The sequence below is a fragment of the Peromyscus maniculatus genome, chromosome 6 (assembly GCF_049852395.1).
Source record: "Peromyscus maniculatus bairdii isolate BWxNUB_F1_BW_parent chromosome 6, HU_Pman_BW_mat_3.1, whole genome shotgun sequence".
Classification (NCBI taxonomy): domain Eukaryota; kingdom Metazoa; phylum Chordata; class Mammalia; order Rodentia; family Cricetidae; genus Peromyscus; species Peromyscus maniculatus.
Genome location: NC_134857.1, coordinates 71,146,139 through 71,166,411, shown reverse-complemented (window position 1 = coordinate 71,166,411; position 20,273 = coordinate 71,146,139). Strand labels below are relative to the sequence as shown.

The 20,273-nt window shown below is 45.2% G+C and overlaps 1 protein-coding gene across 1 annotated transcript; it reads right to left on the bottom strand.

Annotated features, from left to right (window-relative positions):
• Positions 1 to 16,453: 16,453 nt before the first annotated feature.
• On the bottom strand, positions 16,454 to 16,991 carry S100a8 (S100 calcium binding protein A8). Its single transcript, XM_006976228.4, has 2 exons — positions 16,811 to 16,991; positions 16,454 to 16,648 (listed from the first exon to the last, which is right to left on the bottom strand). Exons 1-2 carry the CDS (start codon positions 16,949 to 16,951, stop codon positions 16,520 to 16,522), a joined length of 270 nt encoding a protein of 89 aa, XP_006976290.1. The 5' UTR covers positions 16,952 to 16,991; the 3' UTR covers positions 16,454 to 16,519.
• Positions 16,992 to 20,273: the final 3,282 nt, after the last annotated feature.

Below are 20,273 nucleotides of genomic sequence, written 5' to 3'. Positions count from 1 at the left end.
GCTTTGAGGCCACACCAACTACTCAGAGACTTGGCCTCTGACGAAGGGCAGAGAGGATGGACATTCCTAGTGTTGAGAGTGCTTCTTCTCATCTCATGTCTCTGTAAACTCTGAGTGTAAGTGGCCATTCTAGAATCCAGGCCAGTAACTCAGAGTAACCCAGTTTTGCAGAATCCCATAGGATTTTCTGTAAATAGCAGTCATGGTGACTGAGTACCCTCCTTCCCATTAGGAAAAAAAAAAAACAACTGGTCTGTTTGATAAAGGGAAAGAGCTCCTCTCAGATCTTAGACCTGTTATCATGAGTGTTACTGTTTTCAGTAACACAAACCCACAGCCCTCATCTCAAAGGGAGTAAGAGACAGTTTATTCTGGAGTCATGTTGAGTGACCATGGCTGGTAACACAGATTTGGGCTACTCCAAATTCTGTGCTCCAAAGTGGAAGTAGTTCCCTGAAGTTTTAGTTTTATGAAACAAAGGAGGTCATAAATAGCTGTGTCTGAATCTGATCTAGGTCCTGTGTGGATCAGGAAGTCTCTAGAATTTTGGAACGAAATTAATTTCCTTATCCATTCACTTTTTGGGCCACTGCTTCTTTCAGGATACATTAATTGGACACTTACTGAGTGCTAGGCACTCCAGACTACCCCAAGGAGCCACTGCACTGAGCAAGGCTTGGCCAGGAGCCCGAAGGTCTGTAGGGAAGACCAAACAGGACCTTGGGTCTTCTGATATGACAAGGGAAAAGTCAAGGGGTGCGACACTAGGTGGGACTTGAGGCTGGAATGGCACCCATCTGTAGAGATGTCTCCCCAGAGGGGAGGTGGCTTTTCTCCAATATCAGAATTTGCCGATACATCTACCACTACCCTTAAAATACTGAATTGCAGCCTGAGATAGTCAGTCTTGGCTGGTGAAGTGCACTCAAACGTTTCTGGTTTCTGAGAACTGTTTTCATTTTTTCTTTTCCTTTTTCCTACCTTCTATCTAAAACAAAAACAAAAACAAAACAAAGAAAAAAAAAAACAGTATCTTGCTGTGTAACCCAGGCAAGCCTCAAACTTGCTGTGGTCCTCCTGCCTTAGATTCCTGAGCACTGGGAAGTATTTTTACACGTAAGCCACCACGCCTAGCTAGAAGGAGTGAGAACCAACAGGCACTGAGGCTAAGAGCAGCAGACATCTCAGGACAGACACAAAAATGCTTCAGAAAAGAGACCTGGGTGTGGCTTGTGCAAGACTGTGTAGGAATGAGGAGCACAGGCATATGGGGGAGAGAGGTGAAAGTTACAGAGACAAACAGGACAGGCAGGGGACCAAGGCATTCATTCTTCAGTTGGGAGAGCACCGGGCAGAGGCAGCAAACGATGCGGGAAAGGAAACTCTAGCATCATGTTTGTGCTTTGGACATGTCACCCCTAGGTTTATGGAATAGACTAGGGGTAACAAGAGGCCCCAGGCACAGAGCCTGTTAGGAGGCGGTGACCACAGCATAGTCTAGCTTGATAGACCCTGTCGTGGTGTCAGAACACGCCTATGTGGTCAGAAGACACAATGTCCCTCGGTTAGAGACGTACAACATGAAGCTCCTGTTGAGATGAGCCTGATGGCAATGACAGGGAACAGATGCTGTGTCTCTCATCCAGACTATCAAACTACCAAAACGATGCACCCCAAATTTCCCAGGAACCCCATACTGGGAGAAGGAAACTGTCCCAGCCACAGGGGGACTCTGTGTGTAGGGGAGAGATTTCACACAGCTCACAACCCGTCATACTGCCTTACAGAATGAGACTGAAGCCCAGGGCAGGACCACATCGAGACCGTGTGCTGAGATGCGCACATCCTCCTCCAGTTGTTTAAATTTGAATCTCACTTCGGGGCCCAGAACATGGACTTGGGTGTTCCTTGGGGCCCTTTATCCTTCTTTGCAATATGGCCACGTTGAACAAATCTCCTCTTGCTGTTTTCCAATATCAACGTGACCCTTTTGATTGGCTTATCGAGGAGGGGCAGCAGAACCTGGCTCAGGCTCAGATTACAACCCTAAGTTTGATTCACTGGATGAGTAAATTACTGTCATTTTGTCCTGTTTGCCAAGACCTTGTGGTGAAGAGGCCTCTGTTTTGAGCAGTCCAGTGAGGCAATCTTACACAACCTCAGAGTCCTGCTCACCCCCACCTCCCAGAGTTGCTTAAAATTCATATTTTAGAAAGCACCGTGTCATGAATTTTGACATTCCAATTACCAAGACAGTAGCAGGAATGATGTAATGGTTGCTCAAGTTTCTTAGGCTCATGTTTGTCTCAAGACCAGGTGGACTTCCTGGCCCTGTTAGAGACACCCCCTCAAGAGACAGAGAAATGGGCCCCAGGAGAGAAACCGTGGGTCTCTCACAGGTTTCTCTCCCTTTCTATTGCCCATTCTCCAGTGTTTGCCTTCACAGCTGGAAACCGCAGGTGCCACCTCACAGTGGGGCTCAGAGAACAGGACAGCAGGGGCAGGCACAGCAGGGCGGCAGGATCCCCATGGTCCAGAGCCTTAGGGCAGCCCCACATTAACGTCAGTCTCTTCCTCTCCTCTCCTCTCTCTCTCTCCTTCCTCCTCTCCCTCTTCCTCCTCCGCCTCCTCCTCCTCCAATTGCACCTCTTTTTCCCTCTGTCTTCTCTGGTTTTTCTCAGAGCACTGTCTCACTCACAGCTTTCTGACATCCTACACTCCCTGGGGACATGCAGCCCTCTGCGGTTAGGGTGCGGGTGGGGGCAGGGAGCTTTGTAAAGTCATTATGATCATATCTAACCACGAACAACTTCAAGCACAGGATTTAGCTCCCAAGTCTCCTCATAACACAGAAAGGGACAAATCACCAGAGGGAAACACAGTTATGTGTCACTTAAAAGTATTGGATGATTTGCTGTTGTGCGAACATCTTAGAATGTGTCTGATACAGTAGGAACTCAAGGTAGCAGAACTGATGTTATGATAGATTGACCAATAGATTTGCTTAGGAGACATTAAATCACACAACATAGAATGTAGCTAAGGGAGCGCTGCCTCCTAAACACCCCAAAGATGAATAGTCTTCCCACCAGGCCTGTTAGAGCCAAGCAAAATTTAGGATGCTAGGATAAAAATGGTTGTTCACCAGGACTTGACCAGATATTTGATCCATCCCCAAAGAACACACCACTGACAGGCAGCTCAAGGAGGCACCTACAGAGTCACAATGGCCATCAAGTCCTGGTCTGCCATTAAGATCCCTGTGACATTATCAGGAAAAGTATAGTTCTACCTGGTGGGCAAGATGGACCTCCGTGACAACTATCCAAAATGAACAGCTCCGGTGTGCTTAAGAAATAATTCAGCAGCCAGGCAGTGCTGGTGCACACCTTTAATCCCAGCACTCGGGAGGCAGAGCCAGGCGGTTCTCTGTGAGTTGGAGGCCAGCCTGGTCTACAGAGCAAGATCCAGGACAGGCTCCAAAGCTACACAGAGAAACCCTGCCTAGGGGAAAAAAGAAGAAGAAGAAGAAGAAGAAGAAGAAGAAGAAGAAGAAGAAGAAGAAGAAGAAGAAGAAGAAGAAGAAGAAGAAGAAGAAGAAGAAGAAGAAGAAATAGAGGACTCAGCTTTGTTGTGTAAATTTCCCACCTGCCCAAGTGGCCAGACTTGCAGTCTCCTGTGTCTGTTCAAATTGTCCAAAGTAGGACCTGGGGCTGGGACCTAATGGAGACTGGAGGATGGCAGTGGACATAAAATATGTGAGCCTCAGGTGTACTTAAGTTAGTAATAACTTCTATTCAGGGCTAGCTCTACCTTGGGCATTAGCCACAGTCGGCTGGGAGTTGTTTGTTTTGTTTTGTTTTGATGTAAAGAGCTTTTCCTTTATTAATCTCTAAGTGTGCAGAGTGATTTCTCATGGGGAAAGCCGACTATTTTTATAACATGCTGACACAGAGGTGGCATATGCCAATCACTTGACATGGCCTTATCTTGCAATTGAGAATCTTCCCAAATATGAAATGCATACAGTTGTTTCAGGTGAAACACTGTATTATTTTTCAGTACATGGGTTTTTTATCTTTTTCTAATTTTTTATGTGTTTGAGTGTTTTTCCTGCATGTATGTCTGTGCACCACATGTGTGCCTGGTGCTCTTTGTTGAACACCAGAAGAGGGCATCTGGAACTGGAGCTGCAGACAGTTGTGAGCTGCCCTGTGGGTGCTGGAAGTCAAACTTACATCCTCTGGAAAAACAGCCAGTGCTTTTAACCATGGAGCCACCTCTCCAGCCCCTCAGTAAACAATTTTTGTAAATAGGAGGAGCACATTTTAAAACAATGAGTAATAATACGTACATAAACCAGTAACACAGTCATTTGTTAAAATGACCAAGTATCATGTGCAGTATATAGTTGGGTGTGTTATACTTTTATCTGACTAGCAATGTGGTGATTCTGTTTATACCAGCATCACCAGAAACACACACAAGTGAGGCCTTGTACCTTACACACATTACTCATCACTGAACCACGGATTTTTAGCTCCATCATATGGAGTCTTCTGGGACCACTGTCCTATAAGCTGTCTGCCATTGATCAGACATCATTATGGCTGTTCTTAAAAGAGTTGGGAGAAGTTCGTAATGAATGCTGAGGCCTAGGGAGAGGAGTCCATACCACAGCAAGGCCTGTGGGACCTTTTGTGATGTGAGTCATCTGCTGATCATCTCCCACACTCCCTAGTACTATCCAAAGCATCTTTCCTGTGTTCAGTGTCAGCTCTTCCTTCCTTCTGCCAGAGCATAGTGACTCCATTCAAGGAAACCAACATCCATTGATTACTCACCCATTCTGCAGAGTCAGCCACTAATGCAAGAGGCTGATTATTGGCACTGGCTGTCAACAAGGCATATAAGGTCCCTGCTCTCAGGGAGAGTGAAATATCACCCAGGAGGACACATGTGTAGCCTAGGCCATTTCAGAGGGTTATGAGTCCTGCTGAGAAAACAAAGGAGGAAGATGAGATCAAGTAACTGCTAGGTAAGATTCTGTTACAGAGAGAATAATTGCCAAGAGACCCAAGTAAGAACCGACTGTCTCCATGAGAATGTATTCAAATGCATTGGAGAATAGTGAGGGGTTTTCCCAGGCAGGTGACATAATTTGATTTTTGGGTAGTGATCACGGGAGCTGCTTCATGAAAGGCGGATTTAGGAACTCCAGAGTAAAGGCTGGGAGGGCACTTGAGGAGTTACTGCAGAGGCTCACTGAATGCTAGACCCATACATCTAGAACCCATACATCTAGAACCCATACATTAATGGAGGCAGGGTGACAGACAGCCAAATACACATTCTCAACACCAGCTTGTGGGCAAACATAAGGAGAACTGGGTGGTGAACACAAGACAGCCCAGACACTTCGAAGAAAATCATCTCTGTGTTCTTAACTGGGGTGGGGCAAGGTGAAGAAAGGTTTCCTCAGACTGAGTTCTGGATGGGTAGGAGCTGCATTTCTGCATGCCCAGTGTCATGTTAGACAATGTGAGAAATCACCCTTTTTTATTTCAATAGTTTAGCTTGCTTTCTTTCAACTGTGAAGGCTTCTTGTGTTGGCCAAGTCAAAACCATGGTGGTTCCCAAGCATTCTCACTCATATCAGGGGCCTGTGGCTATTCTTCCACTGAATCCAGAACTTTTTGCTGGCTTCCAAGGCTGTGGCCTGCAGGTCAGCTTAGCTTGTACTGTACAAAAAGCCTGCCTAGAATGTCCCCCTGAAGGGCAAGAGACTAAATACTCAGCACTGAGAACCATGTGGATGGTAATGCAATAGCAAATCTACTTCAGTCCAAAATACGATATCAGCCCCAAAGTGACAGATCAAGTGACAGACTGTGACTTCCAGCACCCTCCGATGGCAAAGTAGCCACCTACAAGCACGATCTTGTGGAACTCTAAGTACTAACCAAAGTAAAGGCACTTAATCCTCAATGCACAAACATGAATTATGGGAAAAAGCAAGTGCGAGTGAGTGAGCAACACTAGACAAGAGATTTTTCATAAGGCTTTAGGTTAAAAAAAAAATCTCTGTGATTCATTTTGAAATGATGGAAGGACGGTGCTCAAGAACAACGTCCAATCTGGAGCTTTGATTCAACAACAACTGCCCGGGTTTTACCTACGACATCTCACCCTTGTGCCAGTTTGAAGTCTCTTGCACGACCACTCACCTATACCCAAGTTCTCCGAAAGTTCTCAGACAAGGGCCTAGACCCAGTTTCCAAGTTCAGCTCCACCCTTGTTTCCCATGAAAGGCCAAAACAGCAAGTCTCACTGCTGGGAAGTAAAGGACAGGTAGAGGCACTTGCTGAATGTTTACCACAACAACAACAAAAATGATAATGGCATTAAAAACAATCCAAGTGAACTTGTAATCCCAGAAGCGCAGAGGCTTCAGCTGAAAGCTGTGGAAATCTGAATGAAAGGAATGTTTAAAATAACGTGTCAGTGGTGACTGATCAATTTGAGCAAATGTAATACATGTTAAACAACACAAGAAACCAAGCACAGGTAGGTGGGACCTGTCTACAGTGCCTTCTTAATTTTTGTATAAATCTACAAGAATCTCCATTAGTTAAGAAATAAGGAGGTTTGGGGCACTTACAACACACCAGACACCACCTTGCAAAAAGGCCTTCTTTAACCCATGAATCAGCCTCGGGGGCTGGGGTTGGTCAAATGTCTATTTTGCAATGAAGAATGAGTTTGGGGAAGTGAAGTAACTTTTTCAAGTGTCAAACTCACCTGTCTCCAAAACCTTTGCTGTTATAAAACTCCCTAAAAACAGGGTAAGTTTTTATTTCAGAAAACAATACCATCTCAACCTTTTTTAAATAAATTTTGTTAAGACATAGACATTCTTCTGTCAGATCCAATCTTTAATTTTTTCCCCTAGTCTTTATCTTAATACAGTTAATTTCCAATTTTCCCCTTAAAAACCTTGTCCTCCTAGACAGGCTTGAGTTATTGCTGTCTTTAGATGTCTAAGTAGTTGACTGCTCAATTCAGTCCTATTTCTTCTGGCTGCCTATTCTAAATCCTTAGACTATGTTCTAGCAAATTACCCTTTGTGAATTAAATGACATGCATAATTATTGCATTTTGCACATACCTAATTTAATTTTTTTAAGTCTCCATTTAAGGTATCTGTTTTGCAGACCAGAAAATGAGGAAACATAATTGTGTGGTGCTCTGAAATGTTTTCAAACTACAAATAAAATTGACTAAACAAAAGAATTCTATAGGTCACTGTATGGAAAGCCCTATGCCAAGTTCAGAAACAAGCTGGCGTCAATGGCTGCCCTGTGAGACTTTAGAACTGAAGAAGACCATACACCTTCCTCAGCAATAACACTGAGGTCACCGTCATAAAAAAGAGCAAGGTGCTGAAGTCAGCCAATGAGTTGCATGGCTCCATTCTGGAGACAAGGTACTCGCCAAAATATATGCCCTGTAGATGAGAAGCCATGGGAAGTACTTGGGACTCACTTGGAGCTAGACATCTCTGAAGTTCTGGCTACTTTGGCACTTACAGGAAGCTAATAAGACAGAACTCTCACACAGGTTTAAGCAAAGCTTGAACCAACAACAGGAAACTAGAATTCGTGGCAAGCCGGTCCCTCAAAACCACCCAAAGCAGATGGAATTCCATCTGCATGCGCCCCAGAATGCATAGGAACTGAGAGTCTCCAAAAGCATTCCTTGGGTTTTACACACAAAGAACACTGAGGTCACTAGGTCAGGAAGTCATATGGGGACCAATCCCTCCACTCAGGGCAAAGCTAGTTAATTCCATGTGCCCTCAGACTTCCCTGGATCTGATGACCAAGGTTTATCTCTCAGATCCACGGTACACCTGGACTAACAGAGCTCTCAGTGCTTAATTGTGGAGCCAAATCCAGAATACAATTCACTAGACCAGGAAGTTCCTACAACAGACATAATGACTGGACCGGGAGCAATGAGCTTTTCCAAAACCCCATCTATCCAGGTAGGAAACTACTACAAGAGCCAAAGAGGGCTCTTTAGCAGTTCCGTTGTTTGTAACCAATAGGGAGACCTATTACAATAGGTTTGTAACCTGCTTCTGGATTTCTCCCACTGTTTCTCTACAATACCTAAGAAATTTACCCATGTACAGCAGGAAGTTGTTGTAGTAACAAAATATGACCATATTCTGCAGCAGAGAATCAGCATGTTCAGATACCTAATAAGTTCAGTGAGTCGATGGTCCTAAACAGACGAGGTGGTAGTATAGATATCTCCACTAGAGTCAATGACAGGTTGGATGCTGCTTTCCCAGGGCATTGTGACTATGCCAGGTATGAGGACACATACAGAATAGAGTCATCTGTTGGTTTGCTCCTGGAAGGATGTCTCTGGCAACCATGTGATGTCAGACTATCAAGCATCCTGGTTCAGATCATTTTGCCCAAATGTCTCTGGATGCAAAATCCCAAACAACATGCTCTACCTGAGTGTGACCAGCACCCCACAAAAGAATATATAAGCCAACCTGGCACTTGTAACTTCAGCCGGGGAATTCTCATTTATAAGAGTCTCTAGTCCAAAGCCATGACCTGGGTAGTGGGGTAAGACTGCACAACATACTTACCTTACACACCATTGGCAATGTGTAAACCTGTCTAACTTTATGTCCATGTTCCAGGGAAACTTTATTGAGCTGTGCTTTTCCAGTCAGGTTGCAGATAGCTGTCAGAATTCCCACCAGACTGACGGTGGACTGCAGGTATGCTATTAAAGTGTGGGGGGTGCTCCAAATGGGGAGTGAGGAAGCCAACAATGCTTTGGAATTCAGAGAAGACTGGAAGGAAGGTTCCTCCATCTGGAGAAGAGTGGGGAAACCCCAAAATTTTTATAGAAATCAAAATGCCAATTTTCTTGTTCCATCTGAAGGAAATTATCATTGTCTGGAAGATTGCTCACACCAGGAAAGACTCACCAGGACTTCAGGCCCTGAGGCATCTTGGGTGGAGTCCTGGGCAGAAGAGAGAGCCCCAGAGACAAGTTCATTGGCACTGCTTGGCACCCTGGGCAGCAGAAGCAGATAGAAGATACAAAAAGACAGCAGAGAGAAGATAGAAAAAGGCTAGAGAAGCAAGCAGAGGGAGGGAGGGAAGCTTGGCCCTGTCCACTCACTAGACAGAAAGCTGGCTTAGAAGGGAGCATTGCACACATTATCAGCCTCTTCCACACATGATGAGCACGGGTCTGCTCCTTGCTCTGTGCTTGCCAGACTAGTTAACAGCTGTTCAAGTTTCTTAACCTCTCTGGGTCTCTTCATAAGCAAAATGGAAATCGGAATTCTTTCTCTCACGAGGTTGTTATGAGAAGCACATGAATTACATCGCCATAGTGTCTTAAGCAAACGTGAGAACTTACCAACAAGTACAGAAGGGCTACGTCAAAATTGTTCTTTAATTCTTTAGCAAAAGAACCATCAAAGTTTTTTGTTTGTTTGTTTGTTTGTTTTTGCTAAAAAGATGGCTGGACGAATATTCAAAAATATGTGAGGACGAAAAACAAATGTCTAAGATTCTTAAGTGAGTCACTGAGCTTTAAACAAGGTGATGGCCATGACAGTCTGCCATTTACCATATTGACCAAGCTGTAAACTACACTGCCCTGTCCAGCAGATAGAGAATACAACCTTGTTTATCTGCTGAAACTTTGCAATCAGACATACCTCACAGAACACTTTTCCCAAGTATCAAATGATGGCACAGAACTAGACCTACTTTCTTCTAAGATAGATGATGGCAGGAAATAAGCAGCCACCACTTGCCTTTTCTTGGGTTGGAATTACTTTTTTCTTTCACACTACGGCACAGCTGGAACCCAGTTAACACCAGTAGCTCGCCTGGCCCTCCTTAACCAATTTGGAGGCCAGCAGGTGAGATGAGGTCTGGACCCAACCAAAATGGTTCATTTCCCAAATAGGATATGTGTGAACATACCCCACAGAATAAACTCTTGTGCTCAGCTGCTGGAGACTAATTGTGCAATTTCAGACCCTCTCTATACACTTTTGGTCCAATATTACAACCAGGGGGATCTTGGCTGAACTCAGTCTTGGGTGGAGAACCTGGATAGACAGGAAAATTGCAGGTCCCGGAAATCTCAGTGGCCGGATCTGCCTCAATCGGTGAGCCAAGGTCTCCTCTGTGGTTCAAGTGTTGCATGAGATTTCCTGCCAAGCCACTTTTTCTCAACTTCCCACTGCCTTGTTCTTCTTCTGCATCTGAGGAAACAGGAAAACAAATCACCGTGCTCCAGGCCACAGGCCCTATCTGACTCTGTCATTGTTCCTATGATGGACCTAATGTTGCCTGCTATAATTATCCCAGTCCACCTCCCATGGAGCATCTAGAACCTGTCTCCCTTACCTCATCTTTCCCTGCCCAACCATGAACTTGGAATCCATTGTTGGCAGCTTTGTGTTAATCTAATTCTTCCCAACTGGTGCCCCATTCACAGGGCAATCTAGGCCACCTTCCTACGGTTCATCTAGGTGGGCTTAGAGAAAGCTAACTCACTAAATCTCAACTAAAGGCAAGCATTATTAAGAGTACATCTCCCCCCCACACACAAATATCTAGTGACAACAAGCCCAAGAGAGAATTTCAAGAGGAATCCAAAGCACTGAGACATGTCCTCCCACCCCATCGTATACACACACACACACACACACACACACACACACACACACGCACGCACGCACGCACGCACGCACGCACGCACATGCACACCACCACCCCCATCACCTCCACCACCCAAGTGAAAAGGTTGCTCTCTTCTGTGTATTCTGGAGCTGTTTTCCATACATCATACTCTCTCAGTATTAAGTGGGACCTGGAATGTGTCTTGGTGAACCCAGAACCTCTCCGATCTTTTCCCTGGGCCACTGACACTAGCTATTCACTTTTGAATTATGCATTAGAAAAACACATCGCAGAATAACAGGAGTCCATCTCCAAGTTAGATTATCCTTCTGTCTGCATTACACAGTGTGTTCCATGCTCCTGCCTTAGGAGGGTGATGAAAGAAGGTATCCATTCATAAAACTGAAATAAACACTTTACTCCATACCTCTCACTTCTCTGTTAGGTTTTAGGCAGGGAGTAGAGAAGGTTGGGGAGAAAGGCGTGGAGTCTAATTGACTCCTCCTTCGTTCAAAAGGTTTATTAACAGTATAGAGGGAATCTGAAGAAAAATTCTTAACTCCACCCCACCAAACAAAGCAAGGTGTATCTTCTTTTAAGGTTCTTAGGAGAAGGAAGAGGTAGAGGGAGGGAAGGTACTATGCTACAAGGAAATAGGTAAAGTTTCTTTGTGTAACCAAATTAGATTGACAGGGCCTTATTCACCCTATGATCTGGGCCAGCAGCAGGTTCCTGGAAAGTCCAGATTTGGGGGTGAATGGCAGAGTGGAGAATTTCACAGAACAATGGGCCTGGTTGATATGTGTGTGACGCATGGGATGTATAGGACTGGTTAATGCATTGCAGTGAGACATGACAGTAGTCACGCTGCCTCTGACCCTGGGCAATAGGGAGGCTGGCTGTGTTCTTGTCAGGCCCCTCTGTGGAGGGCCTAGCTACCTGGAAAACCTGTTTCTCTACCTGTGTGACACGGCATTTCCACTTCCTATTCTGTGACTACACTCCCATACCTATTTAGTTCCAATCTTTACTCTTAACAGACTGGCTGCCCACTATTTGCACAAATATGTTGCTAATGACCAACTGGTTTTTGATTGAAACATTGGTAAATAAGAAGCACCTCTGTTTCCTTCACATTTGCATTTAATGTCTACTACAAGCAGTAAGTCTAGTACTCAGAAATGAGTCATCTTACTGGCAGCCAGGTAAGTATCTCATAATACTTTACTGGCCTTTAGGGAATTGCACATCCTTGTGAATCCTTGTGTAATTGGTCTCTCCTCTCCTACTTTTGGGCATGAAACATATCCATATTCTCCAAAAAAACACTCACCTGGCCATCTCAGGGTCAGCTCCTTTCTTTAGCTCAGCTCAGGGACCTGGTACAATAACTATCTAAGCAGGGTAGCTGCCCAAGGAGGGTCCCTGCTGCAATCATACAGTAGCTAGGTGGCTACTTCAGGGCAGACAGACTTCAAGCTGGTGTCATCCTCCCAGGGATCAGGACACCTTAAGCTTCCAAAGCAAGATCAGGAAGGGCTGTGGGCAGCAGGTAGAAACTGATCCAACCCTTGGGAACACAGTTCTTCCCAAAGGCTCTACCCACCTACCCAAACTACAGCCCACAACAGTCCACCTTGTACTACAAAAAGCCAACAGCTAGGACGAGTGTTCTCAAGGTTTTGCAGTCTTTGACACTGTTTTAATTTATTGTTATCATGAGTGTGCACCTGCATGTGCCACTGTGTGCATGTGGAGGACACTCTGTGGAGTCTGTTCTCCCTCCTTTACATAGTTTCTGAGCGTCCAACTCAGGCTTTCAGGTTTGGTGCAGATCCATCGTTGATGCTTTTGAGAATGTGGTAACAGCTGTGAAGGAATATTCCACACACTCATGCATTCAAAATGCAGCATTCCTCTTGAATTCAACTTCGGGGGTTTATACCATGTCCACTGGACAAGTCACCAACCCTAATTTGATGATTCTAGTCACAGCTCTCTATCTTCTGCATCATTTACACACAAGTAAGGACAATCAAAAGTTTCCCAAGCCGTAGATCAGAAATCCAGACCAAGGGCTCAACTGGTAAAGTGCTTGGCGCTCAAGCTTTGATACCCTGAGTCTAATCCCTGGAACTCATGTAAAGGTGGAAGGTGGAAAGGAGAGAACTAACTCCACCAAGTTGACCTCTGACCTTCATATATGTTATCATACACACACAAATAATAATAATAATGATAATAATAATAATAATAATAATAATAATAATAATAATAATAATGTTTTAGTCTTTCCTATACCTTTCCCAACCACCAGGCTTGGCCCTGGTCACACATGCCAGTCCACTCTGGTCAGCTTACCTGACATTAACCTGTCTTCACCACCTCCAGGCCTTAAGTAGGGTACTCATTCTGTGCTCAGGTACAGTCTGGTGAGTTCCTCAAATCCTAGGCTTTCTGCACCCTCCCTAATCCCAGGATCTATTCCAGGCCATACATCCTGTGACCTGGTCTGCTCAGTCCCACCTGCACTGTTCCAGACTTTGCTTCAGCTCTGTCCTAGCCTGGAGGAAACAATCAGTCAAGCGAAGGGAAGCCCGTGGAGTAGTAGAGAATCTTTGCCAGCTATATGTCTGGTAGTGGGTTAATATCCAGAATATGCAAAGAATTAAGAAAACAAATGATCCAGGTTTTTTAATGAGCTATGGATCTAAACAAATTATTCTCAAAAGAAAAAAATTAAAATGGCTAAGAAATATCTCAAAATGTGTTCAAGCTGGCCAGTGGTGGCGCATGCCTTTAATCCCAGCACTTGGGAGGCAGAGGCAGGCCCTCTGTGATTTTGAGGATAGCCTGGTCTACAAAGCTAGTTCTAGGATAGCCAAGGCTACACAAAGAAACCCTGTCTCAAAAAAAAAACAAAACAAAAAAAGTGTTCAATACCCTTGCAGTTAGGGAAATGTAAATTAAACAACTTTGAGTTTCCTCTTACCCTAGTCAGAAATGGCAAAAATCAGCAAAACAACTTACAACTTACAGTGGAGGTGAGGAGGAGGAGAAAGGGGAACACTCATTCACTGTTCTGGGAGTACACACTGGTTCACCACTATGGAGAACAGTGTGGAGTAGTTTCAAAAAGCTCAAAGCAGCCTTACCATGTGACTCAGATATACTCTTGTTAGGGGAGGGGTCCCTGCAGGCCTCTGGATGGCAGAGAAAAGGTCCATGATGAGACAAGAATGAATCTCTGTTCATCCTGACTTAGGTAACCATTGCTGAACCAAAACTTTAAGAGTCTGACACCAGTCCATTTGTTTTAGTCATATATATATATGGTTTTTCGAGACAGGGTTTCTCTGTGTAGCTTTGCGCCTTTCCTGGAACTCGCTTTGGAGACCAGGCTGGCCTCAAACTCACAGAGATCCGCCTGCCTCTGCCTCCCGAGTGCTGGGATTAAAGGCATGTGCCGCCGCCGCCGCCGCCACCACCACCACCACCACCACCACCCGGCTTGTTTTAGTCATATTTAAGCACAGCACAGCTTTGGAGAAAAGGTTTTCTGATAACCATTAACTCAGTCCTGTGAGTACAACAAAGCTCAAGACATGTCTTCATTGAAGCTCTTTACAAAGCACATATAGCTTCTTCTGTAAAGATGGATTCTGTTGACTTAGAAATAATGCTCAAGATAAAGGTCTAGGGAGAATGGCTGAGGTAATCACAATACCTGTGGGAGTCAGGAGTTGACCTGGCCCTAAGACAGCATAGAAGTCACTTAAGCTGTTGTAAAGTATGAGTGATATCTCCTCACATGGATGAGTTCTGTGGCCTAGGGGTGATGCTCAAGGTTTTAGTTGGGGAAGGGGGGTCTGGTATAAATAAAACATAAATCCTAAAAGATATGGGCAGAGCCTGGCTCATCAAACAGCAAAGGATCACCAGGTTGTAAACCTCATCCATTCCCCGCATTCCAGGAAGAAGACAGGTTAAACATCTCCTTCCTTTGAAGGATGTCAGTGTGTTTAACTTTCCTGGCTTCTCCATTGCTTATCTGTGTGCACAAAGACCTTTTGTCCTCTACATACCACTCCTCAGCATGTGACCAAAGGACTCCACATCCTACCCAACAGATGCCCACTTAGCCATGTTCATTGCTACTCTATTCACAATAGCTAGGAAATGGAAACAACCTAAACATCCTTTAACTGAAGAAGGGATAATAAATATGTGGTACGTAAACACTATTGAACACAGCAGTAACCAACAACCGTCTGCTGGCCCACTCACTAGAAGGGAATTCATGCCTATATTGTAATCCTAGCCATCTACCTGTGGATGGTAGACTCTAGAGGAGAGCCTACAACTGCCATTAACCTAAACCAAATTATTTCTAAATATGTTCTAGATATCATCCTGCAGCTCTCACCCTCACTAAAGAAGCTTGGTTTCGCAGCAGAGAACATTACAGAAGCCATAATTGGTCAAATGTATACAGAGAATAACTGACATTGGGGTACCCAGCAATAATCGATACATTTGTAACACAACCCCTACACGTAAAGACTGCCTAAACAAGACCTGAACAATTCTGACACCATCTGGCATGGCGATGTGAATGGGAGAATAGGGTCTCACCCCTAGGTGAAGAGCTTTAGGGAATTAATGACTGCTGAGAGGGACAATTAGTCTTTACCAAGGATGATCCCCCAATTGGTTATCCAATACCAATACCTAGAAACATATACATGAGCAACACTAAATGAACTCAGCAGGTTGTGTTTACATGTTTAGTCATATGTGTATTTAACAATTATAATTTTTAAAAAGGCCATGAATTTGAGAGGGAGTGAGAGAATGGCATGAGAAAAGTGGGAAGGGGGAGAAGAAAGAGGGGAATGATGTAAAAACAAAATACATAATGAAATTTAAATTTTTATTTCAAAAAAAAATAATAAATTTTTAAATTTAAAAAAAAAAGAAATCCAGTTCAATGTCTAAGCTCTGGTGAAAGGTCTCTGACTTTCTCATTTTACCAGGCCCTAGCAAAATGCACAGATGTAATGATGGGGAAGTTAGCCAGTTCACAGATGACCAGAGTTGTCCTTTAAGCTTCAGGAATACATTGACCTATCTACCTATTCCTGTATCATTTAATTGAGTTGGGAATTTTGGAGTGAAAATGAAGAGGCACTAAGATGTGGGACCAGATGGGATTCTTCTAGTGCTTAATGTCTGACTAAAGAGCATCCTCCTGCCACAGGACAGAGAATCAGTCCTCTCTCTCTTCCTCCTTCCTAACCTCCTCCCTCCCTCCCTCTCCCCTGCTTCTCCTCCACTCCAATATACACACCCTTCATATCTATCCCACTAACTTCCTAAGGCATTTAACTAGAAACTAAACTGTGTCCCACAGCATCCGTTTGCCTACCAACTCTCTATTCCCAAATCTCCCACGTAGGAGTAACCAGTAAAACTATCAGGTCTAAGTTATAGACTTTAAAATTTTTTAAATCCTAGAACCACTGGCTCAAACTTCAGAGGCCAGAAGACACTCGGAACAATTTGGGGGGTGGGGAGGAGAGGGACAGTCACTGGCTGGGGAGGACTGGGGAGGACTGGAGAGTCCTAAGCAGTATGGACAAAACAACAGGCTTCTTCCTTCCAGTTCTCCAGCCCTTCCTTCACCCCCAGTAAAGCAGAGACTCAGAGAGGCCTGAGGTATGACAGCTTTATTGCTCTGTAGACATGTTCAGGGGCCCAGCCCCAGGCCAGAAGCTCTGCTACTTCTTGTGGCTGTCCTCATGGGCTGCCAGGCCCATCTTTATCACCAACACAAGGAACTCCTCGAAGTTAATCGCGTTGTCCCGATTGATGTCCAACGATCTGAATACGGCTTCAGCCTTCTTCCTCTGTCAAGAAGAGTGAGAAAGAAAGCCAGACTGTAACGATTTTAGAGAAAACGAAGCACAGGCTATCTGTAGATGAGCATTGGCTATCTGTAGAAAAAGCAGCATGGAGGACCAGCCATTTCAGCACCATTAGAGAACCCCAAGAACACAGCACCTCCTCACCTGCATGTACTGAGGACACTCAGTGGTGAGCAACTTCTGCAGATCATCCCTGTAGAGGGCATGGTTATTCCCTTTTATCAGGGAATACTTGTGGTAGACCTCCACCATGCTTTCCAAGGCCTTCTCTAGATCAGACAGCATTATAGCTAAAGCTTGGCTCACCTGGAAGAAAGGGCCCCAAGGGATGGTGCTGCAGTTACTCACGGCAGGGTGAAGACTGAATGGATAGTCACAAGGTTTGGGACCCAAGAAGTAGCTTTGGCTTGGCCTGTACCACCCAGATTACTAAATGGCTCTCTCTCTCTCTCTCTCTCTCTCTCTCTCTCTCTCTCTCTCTCTCTCTCTCTCTCTCTCTCTCTCTGATGGGAAGAGATAGGATGGAGCATTGAAGGAGGGACTTCAGTACACACACACACACACACACACACACACACACACACACACACACACACACACGAATGTAGCAAACTCCGCACAAAACACTCCCTGCCCTCTTCTACAAGACACTGATCCACTCCTTCCTCCTCCTTCATCCTCAAGCATTTGATCTGTGCTAAGGACTTCCCCAAGCTTCCTTGCCCTCTCAGAGAAGGCTACTCCATCTCCCAACCCTCCCTAAGGGAAGCCTACAGTGGGAGATGGACTCACACAGCTCTACTTACCCGATGTCCCTGAGACAGAGCTGACAGAGGGCATGTGAAGCTGAATATCAGCTGCTTTTTATAGCGGAAAGCCTGGCCAGCTGCCCGCAGCCTCAGGATATGGAGACAGCACTCTTCCCTTCCAGAGTTGCCACAGTCTCTGTTTCCCAACCGGGCCCATGTGGCAATCACTGAGCACAGTAGGCATTTCTGAGCCTGAGGAAGTGGGAGTGTTGGGACAGGTAAGACATTTACCAGACAGGAGTGCCCAGCAGGAAGAACCAAGATGGGGCGTGGCAATCAGTCCTTTTCTGGGCCCCTGGCACCCCATCCCTGTGTCCAGACGAGTCCCAGTCTTAGCCCTCCCCCCCTTGCCATTGCTGATCCTTTGCCTTTGTGTCCAGTCTACATCTCTGAAGGTGGGTGTTGCTGTGAGAGTGTGGGTGCACAGAAGACACAGCTTCCATCGGGTCCTCAAAGTGCCAAAGACCTCAGAATCATTAACACTGGTCCTGGATTTCAGTACATTTGGAGTACTGCTGTGGGCTTGTATCTGGATGGGTGGGTGGAGTCTTGGGGGGGGGCTGAAGCAAGCTTTCTTCCCAAGGGTTAGACCAGTTCCTAACCTGCCATGACCCTTCTTGATCATTCTGCTCTGGAAGCTAGGGATGTCCCTAGCTAATAAATGCTAGTCTTCTATCTACCCTGCAGCAGCCACTGGGTCACTGTGTGATCACGGGAGAGACCCTTCCCCCTTCTCAGAATGATCACTGTGCCTTGGACCTCAGGAGCCTGGGAGGAATAGAGGAGTCAACTCTAGGATGGTGAGGGGTAGAGTGTTTTGGAGAGTCCATGGGTGTCTCATGCCCAAGGGAAGAAGAGGGGCCACTTCCCAGGAATTCATAGAAGCAATCATCTAGCCCCAGTGAAACGCCACTTGAATTAGCTGGCTATCAGGAAGGTAGGACACTGAGCCAGCCTGTGTACAGATGAGGAAGCTGCAGCCAAGAAATGTGGAGGGAGTCACCCAATTTCCCAGTGCAAGCGTGTCAGAGCTGCGGAGTCCCTAGCATGGCCTGACAAGAGCAGGGGACAGTGGGGGAGACTCCTCTCCTCTTTCCTTCCTCTAAGCCCTCAGGTACCAATCCTGTGCCACATCAGTTCCCAGGCATCAGAACTGGGACCGACAGTCTTCCCTATCAGCTCAGTGGGATTCAAAAAACCATGAAAACAAATCTCTGGGCATGTCTTTGAGGGACTGTCTAAAGCAGATTAATTAAGGGAGGGAGAGCCATCTTAAATGTGGACAGTACTTTCCATAGGCTGAGGTCCTGTTGGAGACACACAGGAAGAGCTCAGTAAATGCATCTTTGCTCTCTGCTTCTTTATGGGGGACACATTGTGACAGCCACCTCCTCCTTCTCCTTCTGCCATGCATTCCCTGCTCTGACAGACTAAATGTTCTGGAACTGGAAGCCCAAATAAACACGTCCTTAAGTGTTTTGCCTGGGTTGTTGTTTTTGTTGTTGTTGCTGCTGCTGCTGCTGCTGCTGCTACAGTAATGAGCCAAATAACAGTTTCTTGGAGAAGGGGACAGATTAACCTCTCTCCTTCCAGTTTTCACTGTCCAGGAGATTCTAATAAGTCACTTCCTTTATAGCTGTGTGACCCAGCTTGAGCCAGTTAGACACCCTCCGTGCCTTAGTTACATCAATTACTATAAAGAGATTAAAAGCATAATATATCATCAACCCACAAAAAGGGAGAAATTACTAACAAGTATTTGTATCTCATACCAGACTAATATTTAAATAATAGAACCCCAGACATTCAACAGCAACAATAAAACCATCCTCAAACGGAAGTAAAATGAGGATTTAAGTAGACATTTCTCCATACTTTATACAAACAAGCAATAAGCACATCAAATGATATTCAGCATCATAAATCACTAGGGAAATGCAAGTTGAACTGCAGGATGCCATCTCACATCTGTTAGGATGATGACCATACAAAAATTAAATAAATAAAAATAAATAGGAAATCACAGGTGTTGCCACAGACGAAGAAAAACTGGAAGCATGACCCTCTTGGCCTTTTGTCTAAAATAGGATGGAGAAGCCTTGTGCCCCGTGACAGGCGTGTAAAATGTGAAACTGCAGTGGAACTGTTGTGGCGTGTGGTAGTGCCTTGGTCACCAAAGAATTACCATAGGAGCCAGCAGTTCCACTTATGAATGTATAGACAAAAGATTGGAAAGCATGATCTCGTAAAGATGCTCCTTCACTCATAGTCATACCAAGACCATCAAGGAGAGCCAAAGAGGAGAACCAATAGCCATGTGCATCGATGGATGAGTGGATAAACGCGTGTGCTTCACATACAGTGGAATATTATATTAGCCTTTGTAAAGGAAGGAGGTTCTGACACAGGATAGAACGTGGATGTTCTGAAAGGAGAAGTCTGGTTCTGTTTGTACAAGTGTCTCCAGTGGTCAAGTTTACAGAGCCAAAGTAGAGTGGGTACTAGAGGGGAAGAGGAGGAATGAGCAGTGGTTTAATGGGATGCCCATCAGTGCGGCAAGAGGAAAGACGTTCTGGAGGTGAGCCGTCCAACACTGTGAATGAAGGTAACTTTACTGGAGTGTACACCCGGAGTAGGAAAACGGCAAAATTGCTGCCGCCTGCAACTGAGCACAAACAGGTTTTGTAATTTTCAAATGCCCACACCTATAAAAATGGCTTCATACTCAGTCCTAATTGGGATGTCTTCCACAAAGCCCTCACCTCAGGCTCAAGATCACACAACAGGACTGACGCACA